This window comes from Zalophus californianus, chromosome 1 (genome assembly GCF_009762305.2).
Source record: "Zalophus californianus isolate mZalCal1 chromosome 1, mZalCal1.pri.v2, whole genome shotgun sequence".
Classification (NCBI taxonomy): Eukaryota; Metazoa; Chordata; class Mammalia; order Carnivora; family Otariidae; genus Zalophus; species Zalophus californianus.
Window position 1 is genome coordinate 25,921,296 of NC_045595.1, and position 19,252 is coordinate 25,940,547.

The 19,252-nt window shown below is 37.7% G+C and overlaps 1 protein-coding gene across 25 annotated transcripts in view; it reads left to right on the top strand.

The window, feature by feature from the left end:
* LOC113916949 (sarcolemma associated protein) overlaps positions 1-19,252 on the top strand; it is a 153,080-nt gene that overhangs the window by 122,520 nt on the left and 11,308 nt on the right. For 16 of the 25 annotated variants that reach the window (XM_027584252.2, XM_027584242.2, XM_027584240.2 and 13 more), the window contains 4 exons: positions 12,105-12,227; positions 13,272-13,346; positions 16,058-16,378; positions 16,824-16,941. In XM_027584252.2, the coding sequence (XP_027440053.1) occupies positions 12,105-12,227; positions 13,272-13,346; positions 16,058-16,378; positions 16,824-16,941 (637 nt within the window). The remainder of the gene's footprint in view (positions 1-12,104; positions 12,228-13,271; positions 13,347-16,057; positions 16,379-16,823; positions 16,942-19,252) is intronic. The other 9 variants (XM_035727704.1, XM_027584253.2, XM_035727706.1 and 6 more) reach the window with 1 other exon arrangement.

A 19,252-nucleotide genomic window follows, 5' to 3' on the forward strand; every position in this document is an offset into this window, starting at 1 on the left:
CTTCTAGAAATAGGTAGGGCTAAGATAAGCAGTGCATGTAATAAACTTTTACTTGTATCACTTCTAAATGAGAACTACATTTATTACTTGATATTTACTTGTTGAGACTGAAATGGGTAGTAAATAAATCAGCATTTATAGAAGTGTTTTCAAAATAAAGTGCATTGGATGGCTTATTGATAAGTTTGTGATTGTCAGCATTTATTCTCTTTTATGTTGCCTTTTGTACACAAGGTAAGTTGACATAGAAGTTCAGCCCAGTGGTTAAACATGTTGTTAGCAGTGGAGTAACACCAGGCAACTGTCTGGAATCAGCAAAAACAGCCTATGGAAGTTTCTCTATGTAGAGATGCCTATGCTTCTGGCTGGGCTTTTAAGGAATCTCTTAGTCCAGACCCCGGGTTTTGGATTATATAGGGAAGGAAGCCTTAGTTTCACCCTGCATGACCCTGCTGCTGGCCTACTTGTCAATGATGGGAACTGGGGGAGAATCCCAGATTCTCTTAGAGGTTCTTAGTCTGGGCATCTTGGCCTTCTCTTCTCCCCATGGAAACTGAAGCTCACATGGCTCTTTGAGCCACCTTTGACTGAATTCCATTACTAAGGGAAGCACTGAGCGTTACTGGCCCAGGCAGCGCAATTGTCACCCTGTCTTTAAGTATGATCATGGTTTCCAGCACTTTTCTAGCACTCTTTTTTTTTGTTAAGATTTTATTTGAGAGAGAGAATGAGATAGAGAGAGACAGCATGAGAGGGGGAAGGGTCAGAGGGAGAAGCAGACTCCCTGCTGAGCAGGGAGCCCGATGCGGGACTGCATCCCGCGACTCCAGGATCACGACCTGAGCCGAAGGCAGTTGCTTAACCAACTGACCCACCCAGGCGCCCACTTTTCTAGCACTCTTACTGATCTGCACTCTTCCCAGGTGACTTTTGGTGCTGATGAGGCATGCTTTTTTTCTAGTATTTTAATAATAAGTCTAAGTTAATGTTTGCATAGTCCAGAAATCTCATCTTGGAGCATTTCTGATTCTTTTCAGAAATGCAATACTGTTACTGTTTAAAATGTTACTGATACTGAAAAACTGTCAGAACCCCTGGGCCTTTGTGGGAACATAGAGAAACAAGAGGGGAGGTGAATGAGTAATGAGCACCTGTCATTCAAAGGTAGCTGTTTTTATGGTCTTTTTTACTGTAGAAATCTCCCAGAAATCTTTTCAGCAGCCAGGTTCAAATTGATTTATAAGTAACATTTATGCTTGTGTTAATTATATTCAACTGTTATTAGTGCTCTTGTGATTTTATGTCAGTTTTTTTATTTTATTTTTATCCCATTGCCTACCACAATGCCAAATGTTCAGTAAAACTCAGTTATTTGTGGAATGAATTAATAATAGACCTCTTACATCAAAGTTATAAAACTATAAGAGCATTAGGAAAGTAACACACTCTAACCAAGAAGCTAAAAGTCAAAGAGCTCTGGGTTCTATCCTGGCTCTGCCATTTATTTATAATTTGCCCTTGGGCAAATTGCTTAACCCCTCTATGCTTCAGTTTTTTTTTTTTCCATTTGTCGTATTGGGGCTTATTGTGAGGATTAAATGAAATAAAGCATGTAGATCACTCACTACACATAACATGTTAAGCATCATAATGAACACCCTGTTAATAATAATGATGTTGGTGATGATAAAAGCAGACCTATCTGTTAAAGAGTAGCTTTTCATTAATTAAATAAAATCGTGGAGTTTAAAAAATATATTTCCTACTATATCTTTTAGGGAAAAGCAGTTGTTCTTGGTGGATCTTTTCCGATTACTAATGTATTTGTTTGTTTACTCTGCCAGATACCAGGGAAAACTTTTTAATCCTTAAGTCCCACAGGAAGGCTAAATTGTATCTATAAAAGTGCCCATGCTATAGGCTGAGGAGTCAGACTCAAGGAAAAGGAATGAGAGGGGGAGTTGTGGGAGGAAAGACTAGAAAATATGGGGTGCCTGTGGAAGGAGAGTGGATGGACAGATGCTGCTAGCGATTGCTTGGGTGCCATTGGTGAAGATGGGTCAGAGTTTTCCTAACCGTACTTAAAGTTAAGGTGACAAAAACAAAAATGGAACCCCAAAACCTTCCTTACATTTCTATATGATTGCAACTTTTGTTAGTGAAGTAGTATCTTTACCACCACTCCTTAAAAGATTTTGCAGCTTGGGGCGCCTGGGTGGCTCAGTCATTAAGCGTCTGCCTTCAGCTCAGGTCATGATCCCAGGGTCCTGGGATCGAGCCCTGCATCGGGCTCCCTGCTCGGCAGGAAGCCTGCTTCTCCCACTCCCGTTCCCCCTGCTTGTGTTCCCTCTCTCTCTGATAAATAAAATCTTAAAAAAAAAAAAAAAAGATTTTGCAGCTTGATTTTAAGAACAGGCTGTTAAGTCAGTCAGTGATTAGATATAAAGAAAAATCACCCATTAGAAAGAGGCATATTTTAGGGGCACCTGGGTGGTTCAGTGGGTTATACGTCTACCTCCGGCTTAGGTCATGATCCTAGGGTCCTGGGATTGAGCCCCACTTCGGGCTCCCTGCTCAGCAGCAAGTCTGCTTCTCCTCTTCTCCCTCTGTAATCTCTTCTCACTCTCACTCTTTCTCAAATAAATAAATAAAATCTTAAAAAAAAGGCATATTTTAGAAGAGTCTCCAAGAAACAGTCACCATAGCCTTAAATGGTTGTTTTTCTAGTGTTTTTCTTTTCTTTTTTAAAGATTTTATTTGAGAGACAGAGCATGAGCAGGGGGGAGGAGGCCGAGGGAGAGGGAGAAGCAGACTCCCCACTGAGGGGAGCCTGAGGTGGGGCTCCATCCCAGGACCCCAGGATCATGACCTGAGTCGAAGGCAGACACTTAACCAACTGAGCCACTCAGGCGCCCTGTTTTTCTTTTGTAAGAATTGTATAAATTCTTTTTTTAAAAAAAGATTTTTATTTATTTATTTAACAGAGAGAGAGAGAGAGAGAAAGAGCACAAGTAGGCAGAGCAGCAGACAGAGGGAGAGGGAGAAGCAGGCTCCCCGCTGAGCAGGGAGCCCGATGCAGGGCTCGATCCCAGGACCCTGGGATCATGACCTGAGCCGAAGGCAGCCGCTTAACCAACTGAGCCACCCAGGCGCCCGAATTGTATAAATTCTTAAAAATAATATATTCACTAGCACTTATTAGAAACACTTGGGTTGTGGTTGATTGTGTGTGGTTATGCATTGTAATCTCTATAATTAGGTTCAGTAGGCTGATAGAACTTTTCTCTTAAATGAAGAATATCAGTTATTTGCCACGGTGTTAACCTTGAGAGTTGTAGAAAGTAGCCCCTTTATTTTCCTCATTTAAACCCTGTGCCTGACTTCTTGAACCACTGTTTTTAAATTTTATTTTCCCTTTTAAAAAACAGCCAATCTTTATTTAGAATTACAGTGTGCTACTTTTCATGTTAGTCATCTAGGATTAGAAAAAGAATCTGAAATAGATTAAATATTCACCATGAGATATAAATAAAATGATGATAGCAATAGTATCTTTTTCCTGAAATATTAGTTATGTTCAATTTATGTTATTTTTGAAGGAGAAACAAAGATGTGGCTTGAACCACGGGTTTTTATATGCTTAATCATTTCCCCAAAAAAGGTAAAAAAGAAACCTGGAGTTCAGTCCAAGTAGTACCTAATTTTGCTCTATTTAAGGAACTGTGCCAGGGACTCCAATGGTTTCAAACTCGGATAAGACTCTCCTTGGGGTTTGAGGAGTTTCTAGTCAGATTGGTGATAGGAGAGGTATAAATAGTAAGCTTCTTTGTGGTTGTTGCCATGAGGAGTTCAAGAAAGGAGAAAGAATGTCCAGTTTTTATGTTTTTTTGTTTATCTTGGAAGATGGGCAGGAAGGGCAAATTTGAGCCTCATGAAAGGAGTATCATTTGAGATGACCCAGAAAGTGTGTCATACCACATACGGCCTATTTAATGGCAAACAATCCTGAATCTGGTTGAGAATCTAGATCCAGCTGCCAACTTGCAGGATGTGTAAAGAACTAGAGACATATTCTAAACGAAAGTGGTGGGGATACAACAGCAAAATCCAGAAAGTGGAGAATTTTGTAGGGCACACAAAAGTAAATTGCGAGGTTTGTGAGAAAAAAGGAAGGAGGATGGGGAAACCTATCAATTAGAAGAGATTTAAAAGATGTGTCAACTAAATGCAATGTGTGAACCTTGTTTGGAACTTCATTCACACAATCCAACTCTAAAAGAGTTTGAGACAGTGGGAAAATTTTAATACTGACTATACACTTGATATTAAGGAATTGCTCATGATTTGCAATGTGAAAATAGCATAGCATTATAGTTATTTATTTATTTTTTGTTTTTCTTATCTTTTAGAGATGACCTAGATATATAGATAGATTTTTTTAAGTGGGTAGGATTATAAGAAGATCGAGCTACATTCTTAGAAAAAGGAAATATTAAAAACCACAAGCTTAGTTAATATGGGTTGGGTTTGACAAGTATAATTAAAGTCTGTTCACATAATCATTTGAGTGTTTTGTAGGTTGGGGTGACTCTTTTGGCAGAATTCTGTAGCTTCTGAGTGCAGAAATGATATGGTCAGACCTGTATTTTGGGGGTGATTTGTTGGATGAACTGGAATGAGCAGAGGCTGGAAGTAAGGCAACCAGTTAGGAGGCTTAGGTAATCATTGAGAGTCTGAGCTAGGATGATTGCTGTGGAAATTTAAACAAAAGAACAAAATCCAATTTGGGTCCCTGTTTTTCTGTTCTTTATCATCTTTCCTTTGGTAATCTTATCTCAAATCCATAGGCCTAAGGAACTGAATATCAGAGATAAATGGAAATTAGATATAATTCCAGCATTTGACGTGGAGTTACTGAAAGGATGGTAGTGTTACTAACAAATAGCATCTGTCAGGGAGGAAGTATACAAGAACACAAGTGTGATGGTGCACAGACTGTGGGACAAATGTGATGAAAGATAAGACTTGGTCAGACAGAAGGCAGTAACATGTTTGGGAATTCTGTGCATAAGGGTGGCCATGATAGCAGGGGGAATTTATGGAGAAAGAAAAGGACAATGGGGTGGTGAGAGGAGCCAACAAAAGAACCAGTTGTCAAGAACCTCGCTGGTCAGAAGGAATGGCAAAGGGGTGAGAATCGACAGTTAAAGGCTGCTGCCAAAGTTAAATTCATAGTTAGGGTGCCACCTGGAACTATCTCACATGACTACATATACCTATGATGGAAAAATGGTCGTCCTCTTCTGTGATGGTTATTCTCATCAACCAAGCCTGCAATTACCAGACCTTCCAAAGGGAGGAGTGGTTGTAGTAGCCTGCCTCAGACAGATCACTTCTTTTTTTAAAAAAATAATAAATTAAATTCATTTAGCTAACATATAGTTCATCATTCATTTCAGATGTAGAGTTCAGTAATTTATCAGTTGCGTATAACACCCAGTGCTAATCACATTGCATGCCCTCAGACAGATCACTTCTGTTAGTTGATGAGGTAACATACATGGCTACAATCAACCTTCAGCAAACATGCAGGTGCAAAATAAAACAGGAAGAAGTGCTTTGATTTGGCCCTTTTCCAAATGGTTCAGAGTATCTCAACCATGTTTAGAGCAAAGGTCAGAATTTAAGTTAAACCTTTAGTTACTTTTCTGAAGAAGTAATGACACGAAATTCAATTTAGGGTATCTTGTAGGGGGGCGCCTGGGTGGCTCAGTCGTTAAGCGTCTGCCTTCGGCTCGGGTCATGGTCCCAGGGTTCTGGGATCGGGCTCCCTGCTCAGCAGGAGGCCTGCTTCTCCCTCTCCCACTCCCTCTGCTTGTGTCCCCTCTCTCACTGTGTCTCTCTGTCAAATAAATAAATAAAATCTTTATTTAAAAAAAGGATATCTTGTAGGTATTCTGTGTGCCAGGGCTGGTTCATTTAGTGGGCTCTTGTATGACATGGATCTCTTCACAGAATTTAGCCTTATTCTGGGGCGCCTAGGTGGCTCAGTCATTAAGCATCTGCCTTCAGCTCAGGTCATGGTCCCAGCGTCGTGGGATCGAGCCCCGCATTGGGGTCCCTGCTCAGCAGAGAACCTGCTTCTCCCTCTCCTTCTGCCTGTCTCTCTGCCTATTGTGCTCTATCTCTCTGTCAAATAAATAAATAAAATCTTAAAAAAAAAAAGAGTTTAGCCTTATTCTGAGAAAAGCTGGCCTGTGGCCAAGACTGTATACACCAGGCAGTTGTAAGGATACATCATTTATATTAAGGATAAAACAGATTCTGTTAATCTTAACAGCTCATCCTGGTTCCTAAAAACCATTTATTTCTGTGTGACTTGCACATCTAAATAAAGTGGGTTTGGCTCAGAAAGGCTTTTACTTACCTTCATCTAAACACTTTCCACCAGTACTCATCACAACACTTTTCCCAAGATTTTGAAGTAGATTGATACAGAGAGTCCCTTCCCATGACAAAAGTGAGCACCATGAGAGTAGACCCAAGCCATAGTAAAGTAATGCATTTTCCCACATAGCCATATGAAATACAATGTGCCAACCTTAACACAAAAAGATTTGCTCATCGGTCTTGGATAAAAAATTAGCACTTGGTTTTCTGAAAAGAGGATCTGCACACTAACTACTTGATTAGTTTGAATAATAATTTTGTGTATTAAATATAATTTATAAAGATTTTTGGCCAGTATCTTCACTTCTATGATCAAACACTATGTAGAGTTTGTGTGTGTCCATTATTTGATTTATGGCATCTTATTTGCTCTAATTAAAATGCTGATTCTTTTTCTTATGTGGTACAAAGAACTAATTTGCAAATAGTAAATCCCTACGTTAGCACAATTTATTAATGCCTAGATTATATTTTTTTTCCTGAAACATAATTACTTATCATAAAATCTGTTCCATTGTTTTTAGTTTAAAAAGCAAGTATTAGTTTTGCTTCATAACACGACTGATCAAGGGAATTGTTCTGCTGAAGAACTGTCTGCTTTCATAGACCTTAAAGGTGGATTATATATGATTCTTCATTTATAAAAGGATCCCCTTCCTCAAAATGAAGTAGTTCTCTAGTTATTGTATTAATTCATTTATGATTATTATGTTTATTTTTTAAATCTACACATTTTAGATGCAAATTTTTGGTTATCTTGTTTATTAATCAGATAGTTAAGTGCTCACTGTATGTCTAGCATTATATTAGATGGAGTATAGTATGTCCCATGTAGTATGGAACATAAGTGTGAAACATAGATGCTTTTAACATATGTTACTAAAAAGAAATCAATGATAGGAATTCTCTTATTTCTGGAGAAGAAGTAAGAGTTGGTTGTTAGGAACGCATGCTAATTAAAGCTAATTTCTATCATATAACTAAGAAGTTACTACGATTTATAGGAAAGACAGTTGGGCTAGAGTGAGAATTATAGTCCTGTCTCTACCACTTTCCAGATGTGTAAGCCATTTCAGATCTCTGAACCTTTGTTTCTTCATTTGTCAAATGAAAGGAGTAAGTCTTCCAAAATTTTGTGTATCTATATGGGTTCATGCTCCTTTTAAAAATAAAGCTAAATGCTGTTGAACAATTAGAGAACTTACAAAGAGCTTACCGGTTTTTGACTGTCAAGCTCTAGAAATCAGGCAAGAGACCAATGTGTGCTGCTGGGAGTTAGATGCAGTCAGGGGGTTAGATGCAGAGACTTCAGCCTGGGCTTTAAAGGATGGGCAGGCTTGGAGGAGTAAAGGAGATGGCCTGAGCAAAGATACGTGAGGGAAGTAGTCTGGTGACTACTACAGAGCTATTGAGAAGACTAATAGGAATTGAGTGTATTAGTGAGTGAAATAATAGTGAATATAAGTAATGACTGGATTATGGAGAGCCTTAAAAAGTCAGACAAAGATGTCTGCACCTGTTATAAGAGGGAGTCAAGATAGGTTCTTTATTATTTTTTTAATTCAATTAGCCAATATATAGTACATCATTAGTTTCAGATGTAGTGTTCAGTAATTCATCAGTTGCATGTAACACCCAGTGCTCATTTAGATCAGTTCTTGATCTAAGTTAAGAGAATTGCTTTAGTATTCCTATATAGGATAGAATGCAGAAGGGCAGGCTAGGTTAAGGGCAAGAATTTAGACAGAAATGATTGGGGCTTGTTCTAAGATTGTGACATTGGGATTAGTAATTTCAAGAGACCTCTTTTAGTTATGAAAAATTTCAAACACAAGAAAATTTGAAGAGTACCAAAAACACTCATATATGCCTACCACCTACATTCAACAATTGTTAGTATTTTGCCATATTTTCTTTATTTATATGTGCATGTATGTAGAAATTTTTCTTTTAACTTTTTATTTTGATACAATTTCAGACTTAAAGTTGCAAGAATAGAACAAAGAATCCCATATACTCTTCATCTAGATTCTCCAAATGTTAACCTTTCACTCCATTTGGTGTTACTATTTTACAGAATTTGATTTATCCATTTCCCTCTCCCTCCTCCATGTACCTTCCTCTCTCTCCCTGAGCCATTGAGAGTAAATTGCAAACCTGATAGCCTTTACTCCTGAATACTTAAGTGTATATTTTCTGTTTCTCTTCAATAGCCACCATAAAACTCTCAGGGTTAGGAAAGTAACAATAATGTATTACATTTATCACATCCACAGACCTCATTCCCATCTTGTCAGTTGTCTCAATAATGTCTTCTATAAAAGAAAAATAATGTCATTATAAAAGAAAATCTTCAGTCATACAGTGTATTCACTTGTCACGTGTCTTTGGTCTCCTTTAATCTGGAACTGTTTCTCAGTTCTTTGTTTATCATGATGGTATTGACATTTTTGAAGAGCACAGTTATTTTGTAAAATGTCCCTCAGTAATAATATTGGACATCATATCAGGAGGCAACTGGTGTTGAATTGTTCTGTCACTGGTAATGTTAACTCTGTATAAGTATCCTGTTACTTCTCAAATTTTATCTAGTGTTAGCATCTATTGAGGATTCTTGCTTGAATCAGTTATTACTATAATAGTTGCCAAATAGTGATTTCCTAATTCTATCATTCCTTCTACATTTGTTAGCTGGCCTTGTACCATTAGGAAGGTTTTCTTGTGCCCTCCCTCCCTCATTCCCTTCCTTCTTTCTTTCCTTCCTTATCTGTATCATTGTGAATTCATGGATTTATGTGTTATTCAGTGGATTATAACCTTTCACTATCATTATTTATTTTGATGCCCACATTCTCCCACATTTGGCCAGTGGGAGCCCCTTGTATCTTTTCAACATGAACCATTCTTTTAGCCCTTTGTTACTTTCTGACACAAAAGGTGTTCTACACTCATTTTGTGCTTTCCCACCCTTAGTTAGCACTGAAATCAACAATTTCTCCAAAGAGCTCTAGTTCCTTTTTAGTGGAGAATAGTATTTAGAAACCAAGATCTGAGTATTTGGTATGCTTATTACTTCTAGGCCCACTCAGTAGACATTTAAGAAATAGATGTATCAGGCGCCTGGGTGGCTCAGATGGTTGGGCGTCTACCTTCGGCTCAGGTCATGATCCTGGAGTCCTGGGATCGAGTCCCGCATCGGGATCCCTGCTCCTTGGGAGCCTGCTTCTCCCTCTGCCTTTCTCTCTCTCTGCCTCTCTCTCTGTCTCTCATGAATAGATAAATAAAAATCTTAAAAAAAAAAAAGAAATAGATGTATCATATACTTATGCCCATACATATATGTGTATCTATATACAGAGTCTCACATACCTATATTTATTTCTACATCTGCATTTGTCTATACATTCAGATCTATTAGTGTTCATACTCTAATCCTACCCTACACCACAGGATTAATTCTGTCTTCCCTATTTCCATATAGTTAATTCTGTTCTCCAACAGTAAGAAACCTCTCTATCTACAATATATTTATTTATTTGATCACTTTTAGAATACACAAAAAGCAGTTTCAGAGCTACTAACCAGTGCTTCTGTGGAAAAGAAGTCTACATATAGATTTTTTTTTTCTTGGTTATCAGATTATTAGCCTGGAACAGTAGTTCTCAAGGTGGAGCAGTTTTACCCTCAAAGGGGCATTTGGCAATATATGGAAACATTTTGGTTGTTACAACTCAGAGGGAGTGCTGCTGGCATCTAGTAGGTAGGGACCAGGGAAATTTCTAAACATGCTGTAATCCACAGGACAGCCCCCAGAACAAAGAATTATTCAGCCCCAAATGTCAAAAGTGCCAAGGTTAAAAAAACACAAACATACTACTAAGAAATGATCTATTGAAGGATGTTATGTATGTTTTGGTTTTTTTTGCTAAACCACTTGAAAATAAGATGTAGGCATCATGACACTTACTTCCTAAATACTCCTGATAATAAGGACATTGTCCTACATAATGACAAATCCAGAGGTGGGCAGCTAGGACTTTTGCAGACTCCAATGTGTGGTGTTGGAAGAGAGGTTATATAGTTGCTGTGACAGTTCTCCTGCCGCTGGAAAATCTCTCTCTCTCTTTACATGCCTCCCCCCTTACCAAGAGACCATTTGAAGGAAGAATTGATAAGTTGACTAGAATAAATGAAACCAGGGGCACCTGGGTGGCTCAGATGGTTAAGTGTCTGCCTTCGGCTCAGGTCATGATCCCAGGGTCCTGGGATCAAGCCCCGCATCGGGCTCCCTGCTCAGCAAGGAGCCTGCTTCTCCCTCTCCCTCTCCCTCTCCCTCTGCCTCTCTCCCTGCTCATGCTTTCTCTTCTCTCTCTCTCTATCTCTGTGTCTCAAATGAATAAATAAAATCCTTTAAAAAAATTTAAAAAAATAGAATAAATGAAACCAGAGTCAAATTTACTTTTTCCTGCAGGAAAAAGTTGGATATAGTCTGAGTATGGAAATATGTGTATGTAACATTTAAGACCTGCTGTGATCAAATTGTGAAATTTTATTCTTAGCTCTTTCTTTTAAAGATTTTATCTTTTTTAAAGATTTTATTTATTTGAGAGAGAGAAAGGGAAAGAGAGCATGAGTGGGGGGAGGGGGAGAGGGAGAGAATCTCAAGCAGACTCCTCACTGAGCCTGGAGCCCGCGACAGGCTCGGTCTCACAACCCTGAGATCATGACCTGAGCCAAAATGAGGAGTTGGACGCTTAACTGATTGTGCCAGTCAGGCACCCTTAAAGATTTTATTTTTAAGTAATCTCTATACCCAACATGGGGTTTGAATTTACAACCCCAAGATCAAGAGTCACGTGCTCTACCAACTGAACCAGGCGCTATTTGTAAACCAAAGTAATAGTCAAATAGAATGCACTAGAAGAATAGGGCCTAACTGATGATATATTTATTTCAGGCAGTGTTCAACAGCAGAAGATTTTAATACAGTGAAAGATGAGGAGAATTACAAGAGAGGAAAGAAAGACATTAGGGGAGAGGGCATATTTGAGATGTAATGTTGGATCTAATTTATTTTGATAAAACCATTTAGGTCACATTATTTAATAATTCAGCAAATATTTGTTATGTGTTTAGTGTTAGAGAAATACTGATGACAAGTTAGCATGGTGGAGATTTCAGCCTGGTTTTTATTTTGTTCTCCACAACGGGGAAATAATGCTAAAATACTTTTTCCTGAAGAAAAGTTTGTTTCTGTTTTTCCATTTCCAGTTAAGTTCCAAGTGAATTTTTTCTAACTTGTTATCAAGCAGTTTCAAAACTGTTGAAGAAGAATGCCATATGCCCATTTTACTGAATGTCAAGACTTACATAAGCTCTACATGAGTGAAATGTATAATTAGTATTTATTAATATATATTTAATAATACCATTGCCGTGAGTTACTAATATATATTTAGCTGTACTTGTGTTCTTTCTCCAGGGTAAAATGACTAAAATGTTTAATATAATTTGCTTCTAAATTGTATTTCACTCAGTTTTGCTGTGTTCTTTAACTATGCATGTCTAAACATGAAAGAGATGGCTTATATTTGGTTGTAGAGATTATAGTGTGATACTAACTCTTGCTTTTAAAATAAACGTATTTTTGTCAGATGACTTGCAGGGTGCACAGTCAGAAATTGAGGCAAAACAAGAAATTCAGCATCTTCGCAAGGAATTGATTGAAGCCCAGGAACTAGCTAGAGCAAGTAAACAAAAATGCTTTGAACTTCAAGGTGAGATCAAGATTACATTGATTCTTTAGGGGATGCGGAAACAATGTGACATAACTGAGTCCAGAGGCACAGTATCTTGTTCTAGATCCACAACTTTATTAGCTATGTGATCTTGGGACATTCACTTACCCTCTCTGAACATATGTTTCAGACAGTATAGTGGGGAGAGTTACAGTTGCTCTACTTCCTTCACCTTGTTGATGTGAGTGAAGATCAAGAAGGACCTGTACAAGTGAAAGATCTTAACAGTTAATTACATATTAAGTACAACAAAAGGAAAAAACAATGTATTTCAATTTCTAAGTTTTAGTTACACCTAATGTTGCTCCTCAGTATAAGATGAGGGAAATTTATATGCCCTCTGATTTTATAGTGTATTCTTCAGTAAATGGAAACAACCAGGTAAGGTAAAGGTATAAAATCTTGCAGTTTCCCAACCACTTTCTTTTCTAGTAATTTACTTATCCATAGTGTCATAGGCTAGTGGAGTTGGTGATATTTATTCTCTAGAGCTTACATTTCCATATCATTCACAGTAACTACCTAGTTGCAGTCACTTGGTACCGTACAGTCTTAGAACAAGGAGAAAGTAAATGGCCTATGGAATCCTCATGTTCTCTAAGATGGACGACCTTCCTGATCAGGAGGAAGATTCACATCCCCAGGAGGAACTGGGAACTTTCTGTTAGTTAGTACTCACTTGGCTATAAACATGAGGGTTTTAAGTCTGTTTTTAAAATTTAAGCTCAAAATGCTGATTAACAACTATCAAGAATGCGCCTCATGTAAAGAATAACACATATAATCTTGGTGATATAAGGTCTAGAAAACTCTGCTACTTGATTGAATAGATTTATTACTTACTACTGTTTTGTGCTCCTAAAATCTTTAAACTATTTAACTGCTAATACTGATAATACTTATTGCTTAGCTTTTGTTTCTTTCAATAAGCTTTAGGTGAGAATTTCTTAGAAATTTCCAGCTGCTCAATTCTGAATACTTCCATTAACTCACAAAATTAGTTGTACTGTGTTTTATTTTTAGCTCTTTTGGAAGAAGAAAGAAAAGCCTATCGAAATCAAGTTGAGGAATCCAGTAAACAAATACAGGTTCTTCAAGGTATGGAACACCCCAGGACTATTTGGGATTATTATTGTTTGTAGTGATTCAAAAGGAATGGAAAGTAAGAGTGTAGAGAGTTCCCATTTTTCATGTCTTTGGTTTGTCCCTAGAATCTGAGACTATAACTAGGCTCTTGGTGAGCTTTTTGTTTTGTTTTGTTTTGTTTTAAACACAATTCCCTAGTACTCTAATAGTGGACACTCGGAGTGGGAAGAGCATGGGTTTGGTAAGACTGTCACTTTCTGGGTTATATAGTGAGTTGCTACAGAGGGGCCTTTGGACAGGATATCAGTTTGAGCTACTCTGTGCATCAGCACTTCTAGCTTGGTGACATTATTTCTAATGCTCATAACATACTGCATTGAGGGGCACCTGGGTGGCGCAGTCAGCTACACGTCCGACTCTTTGTTTCAGCTCAGGTCCTGATCCCAGGGTCATGAGTTCAAGCCCAATGTTGGGCTCTGCGCTTGATGCAGTCGGCTTGAGATTCTTTCTCCCTCCTTCTGCCCCTCCCACTCATGCTCTCTCAAAGTAAATGAATAAAGCTTTAAACAAACAAACAAAAAACATTCTTGCATTGCAACAAAAATTATATATCACATGGAATAGAATAATGATCCCTGCAGTGCCTTCACTGGTAGAGGCTGCTCTTCATACCCACCATTTTGTTATCTTTGTGTGAGCTATCACAGGTTTATTGCAGAAAAGACCAGAAGGATCCTTGCCTGCCAAGGGTTTACTTCAAATCATAGTTCTGGTACTGTTAGGCTCGAATTGTGAGAACCCTAGGGGAGATCTTTCTTTCCCATGCTACTGTAAAATTCCTAAAGCAAAATTAATTTGTCTTCATTGTCAAAGAAGGAACTAATGTTATTTTTAAATTTTAGTTTGAGATGTAGGGTAAGAAGAAATTAAATAGACAATCTCAGTTCAGAAAAAAATGGGGAATCATTGTATGAGGCCTATGATATTTGCCCTAAAATATCCCAGAGGAAAAGCAGTCTTTGGGGTTTTCTTTCTTATTTTTGAATGGGACATATGAGTTAGTTATATATTTATTTTTAAGAGAGCGAGAGGGAGGGAGGGAGGGAGGGAGAGCGAGCCTGGGAGTGGGAGGGCGAGAGAGAACATTAAGCAGGCTCCATGCCCAGCATGAAGACCAACACAGGGCTTGATCTCATGACCCTGGGATCATGAGCTGAGCGAAAATCAAGAGTCAGATGCTTAACCAACTGAGCCTCCCAGGCTCCCCTACGGATGTTTGAGTTATTTAAAAATTTAAATTTTGGGCGCCTGGGTGGCTCAGATGGTTAAAAATTTAAATTTTATTATGGTCAAGTTAGAATTTCTGGGGTATGTTATGTCTTTTTGAAGAGAAAATTCTTTAAACTCTTATAATTTAATGCCTTTATCCATTAGCTTATGTAAATCTGATTTCAATCTATATTTGCATTCTGTAGTGCGTATGGGCAATTGTCCCTAAAAGGTTCTGTAACATAGGACTGCCTTTTGTCTTAAAGCGGTCTTATCTAGGCATCATTGAGTGCCCCCTAGTGCCAGCATGTGTGTTTTATGACTTTATCCACAAGTGTATGGTCCTGTTAATCTCTGGCCATTGTGTCTTCAGATTCTGAACTTGTTAACCTCTCAGTGCTTCCTGCGAACTGAAAAGGCCTCATATTTTTTTTTAGCACTTATTTATGGAGCAGCCTTCCCCTTTCTCAGCCTTAAATTCTCTTAATTATTTTAATTACTCTTCTCTTCTACCTAAGGAACTTTTCCTACCTATAGTTTTCTTGTGTTATAGTAACCAAGGCTGTTTTTCTAGTTCTGAACCAAGTATTTTATACAAATTGTTTCTAGCTCAATCCTTGAGGGCACGGGACCAGATCTGTTAAAAATACACCTCCTTGATTAGGCATTATTCATTAATGTTGTCAATTCATTAATTCAACCAGTAATTCTTGGTTGTTTGCTCTGCTAGTATTGAGGATAGAGTATGCATGAGATGTACAGTCAGTGGAAAAGATAAACCATAGGCAAATATAAAATGGTGGGGTCCAATAAAGGGAGAGTAATGGGCTAGAGAACGAGAGGGCTATTTTTAGATAAGACAGCAGAGAAAGCTTCTTTAAGGAACTGACATTTAAACTGCAAATTGAATCAAGAACATCAAAGGTTTTACTAATGCATACCATCTGACCAAGCAATTCTATGTCTAGGAATTCACTCTAAGAAAAAAATCAGGATTGCCTTATAAGCAGTATTTTTTATAGTAATTAAAAACTGAAGAGCCTAAAATGTCTAAAATAAAGGACTTGTCAAAGAAGTAACAGTGTAATTTTTTTGTTATTAAAAGATAGTCATCACCAGCAGGATAGAGAACATTATATATATTACAATCCCTCCCTGTTTTTGCTTTTACATGTGTATAAAATACATATAAAAAATCTAGAAGAATAAATTCCAAATGCTAGAAGCAACTTTCTCTGTGACGGAGAAGTAAAAAGATCACTTTGATTTTTTACTCTTTGTGTTCCTGTGTTTTGACATTTTCTGCATTAAACATGGATTGCTTGTACTGTTTAATCAAAAGCAACAAACAGCTCTGGCAGCTTGGGCTAGGCAGTAACTACAATCCCATTTGGGCAGTTCATTTATTTGTAATTGCTTTGGACAAAGAATGATGGATCAATGTACTTTTGTAGCCCAACTACAGAGGTTACACATCAATATTGAGAATCTCCGGGAGGAGAAGGACAGTGAAATCACAAGCACTCGAGATGAACTGCTTAGTGCCCGAGATGAAATTTTGCTCCTTCATCAAGCAGCAGAAAAGGCTGCTTCTGAGCGGGACACTGACATTGCCTCGTTACAAGAAGAGCTTAAGAAGGTGCGAGCTGAGCTTGAGCGGTGGCGGAAAGCAGCGTCTGAATATGAGAAAGAAATCACGAGTCTGCAAAATAGTTTTCAGCTTCGATGTCAGCAGTGTGAGGATCAGCAGAGAGAGGAAGCAACAAGGCTACAAAGTGAGTGTGCATATTTTACATAAAGCTCTTAATTCTTGACAATGATAACTTTATAGCTTGCACAAAATAACGATTTGGGCTGTTTTTCTCTTTGATAACAGTTTGGTTGTATAAAGCAATGTTTTTATATTGGGGCTATAAACATTCTTCAGGTCCACAAGTTCTACAATAAATTGAAATTTTTTACAATTTTATATTTTATTTTAACACTACTGAATTGTTTTATAAAAGTGAAGTGGGAAGAAAATATTCCTGAAGTTCAAGGTGATGGAACTTACCTGAGGTATAGAGGCCAAATAAACAGGAACCAAAGAATAGCCATGTAAAATCTACATGTTTTTAAGGGGGGGCAAGTATTGTTTTCTTTGAAATATTTCCCTTATCCTTTGAATTATTATGGAAGTTATGTTCCTATATTAATGAATATGTTTTGGGACTATTTTAGGTGAACTAGAGAAGTTGAGAAAGGAATGGAATGTATTGGAAACCGAATGCCATTCTCTAAAAAAGGAAAATGTTTTGTTATCATCAGAACTGCAGCGGCAAGAAAAAGAATTGCACAAGTATGCAAGAACTCTTTCAGCTTCAAAATATTTCTTTATCTTAAATTTTCATCTAAATTAAATTTAAATTTGATACTTAAATACCTTTTTGAAGCAAAATGTTCAGCCAGACTTTTTGGCTATTTGACAGGTTAAGCACACTAACAATACTTCGGCAGGTTTGGTTTTTTTTTTGGACTTCCCCCATCATCCTACATGTCCTTTCCTTTTGGTGTACTCAAGTAATACACATTCGTGGACTACAGCACCCCCACCAAAGCCCTAAACAAACAAACAGCAAAGATCTATACTTAGTGATTGAATTTGTCCTATAAACTAAATGATAAAAATTTCAAATATAAGTTGTTTTGCTTCGGTGTCAGTGATTCCATCTGTTAGGGTAATCAGGAAATGACTATAATAAAGAATTTATACCATTGAAAGATACAAATTCAGCTTTTGAATTTCACAGAGTTATATAAAGAATAATAATATATAAAATCAAAATTTCCAAAACCAGTTATGTCTTTCTAATATCCAGTACCTTACAAGCAAACCAATGAATGCGATAAATTTATGCCAGCAAACTTAGCCAAGTCTGGTTTTCACACCAATATTTGTTGTATAGTTTAAGATTTTTTTTTTTAAGATTTTATTTATTTGAGAGAGAGAATGAGAGAGAGAGAGCACATGAGAGGGGGGAGGGGCAGAGGGAGAAGCAGACTCCCCGCTGAGCAGGGAGCCCGATACGGGACTCGATCCCGGGACTCCAGGATCATGACCTGAGCCGAAGGCAGTCGCTTAACCAACTGAGCCACCCAGGTGTCCCTGTTGTATAGTTTAAAATTGATTTTTTCCTTAAAAATTTGATCCATTCCATATTTTTATTTGAACACTATTTATGTTCTAATTCAGAATATGAAAGTAGTACATGTTTATTATTGAAGCCACTCTTTTTTTTTTTCCCCATTACAAAACAATCCACTTTTATTTTGGAAAATATGAAAAATTTTGAAAAGGATAAAAAGCCAATATCACCCATAATCCCAAAGTGTTTTCTGTGGCTCTTTCACATCCAAGAAAGTAAAAATAAAAATATTCTTCTCCTTGGATACATATAGAAATGTTTACAGATATGTGTATATACAGAGCTTAGTATGCACACATATTCCCTTACTTTGTCAGCTGAGAGGGCCTAAAAGTAACAACATTCCAGTAACCAGGAGCACACTCGGCACCCAGAGCTTGGTTTCTTTTTTTTTTTTCTCAGAAATTTTATTGGTTATTTTTCTTTTATTTTTTTATTTGAGAATTATTTTTCCCTTTTTTTTTATTATGTTCAGTTAGCCACTGTATAGTACATAATTAGTTTTTAATGTAGTGTTCAACGATTCATTAGTTAAGTATAACACCTGGTGCTCATCACAACACGTGCCCTCCTCGATACCCATCACCCTGTTACCCCCTCCCCCCACCCTCCTCCTCTCTGAAACCCTCAGATTGTTTCCTGGGGTCCCTAGTCTCTCATGGTTCATCTCCCTCTCTGATTTCTCCTCCTTTGGATTTCCCTCCCTTCCCCTATGGTCCTCCGTGCTATTGCTTATGTTCCACATAGGAGTGAAACCATATCATAATTGTCTTTCTCTGCTTGACTGACTTCACTTAGCATAATCCCCTGCAGTTCCCTCCATGTCAATGCAAATGGTGGCTGAATAATATTCCATTGTATATATGTACCATATCTTCTTTATCACATTCATCTGTTGAAGGGCATCTCGGCTCCTTCCACAGTTTGGCTATTGTGGACATCGCTGCTATGAACATTGGGGTGCATGTGCCCCTTCTTTTCACTACATCTGTATCTTTGGGGTAAATACCTAGTAGTGTAATTGCTGGGTCATAGGGTAGTTCTATTCTTAACATCTTGAGGAACCTCCATAATGTTTTCCAGAGTGAAGCCACTCTTAATTAACCCATTTCCCTCCCCACAGTACACCAGAAATGGGAGTCTTTACTCTCTTGTTAGCCTGTGTTTATACTCCTAAAGAGCATCAGGGTTAGCAGAAACTCAGTGAAGGTCAAGGTCAGTTCCCATAAAAACAAGCTTTAGGAGGAAACAAAGAAAGGACTAGATCCATCAGAAAATAGTAAGCCTCATTATCTGCTTAAAACAATAAAATTGTAATAGATTATACATTTTTAAAAATCAACTAGTTGAAGGAACAAGGTGTGCTGATTTTTTTCTCTGAGATGCCTTCTTATAATACCATGTATTAACAATATTTATTGTGTCCTATTTTTCCAGTCTTTTCATACATTTATGTGTAGTATT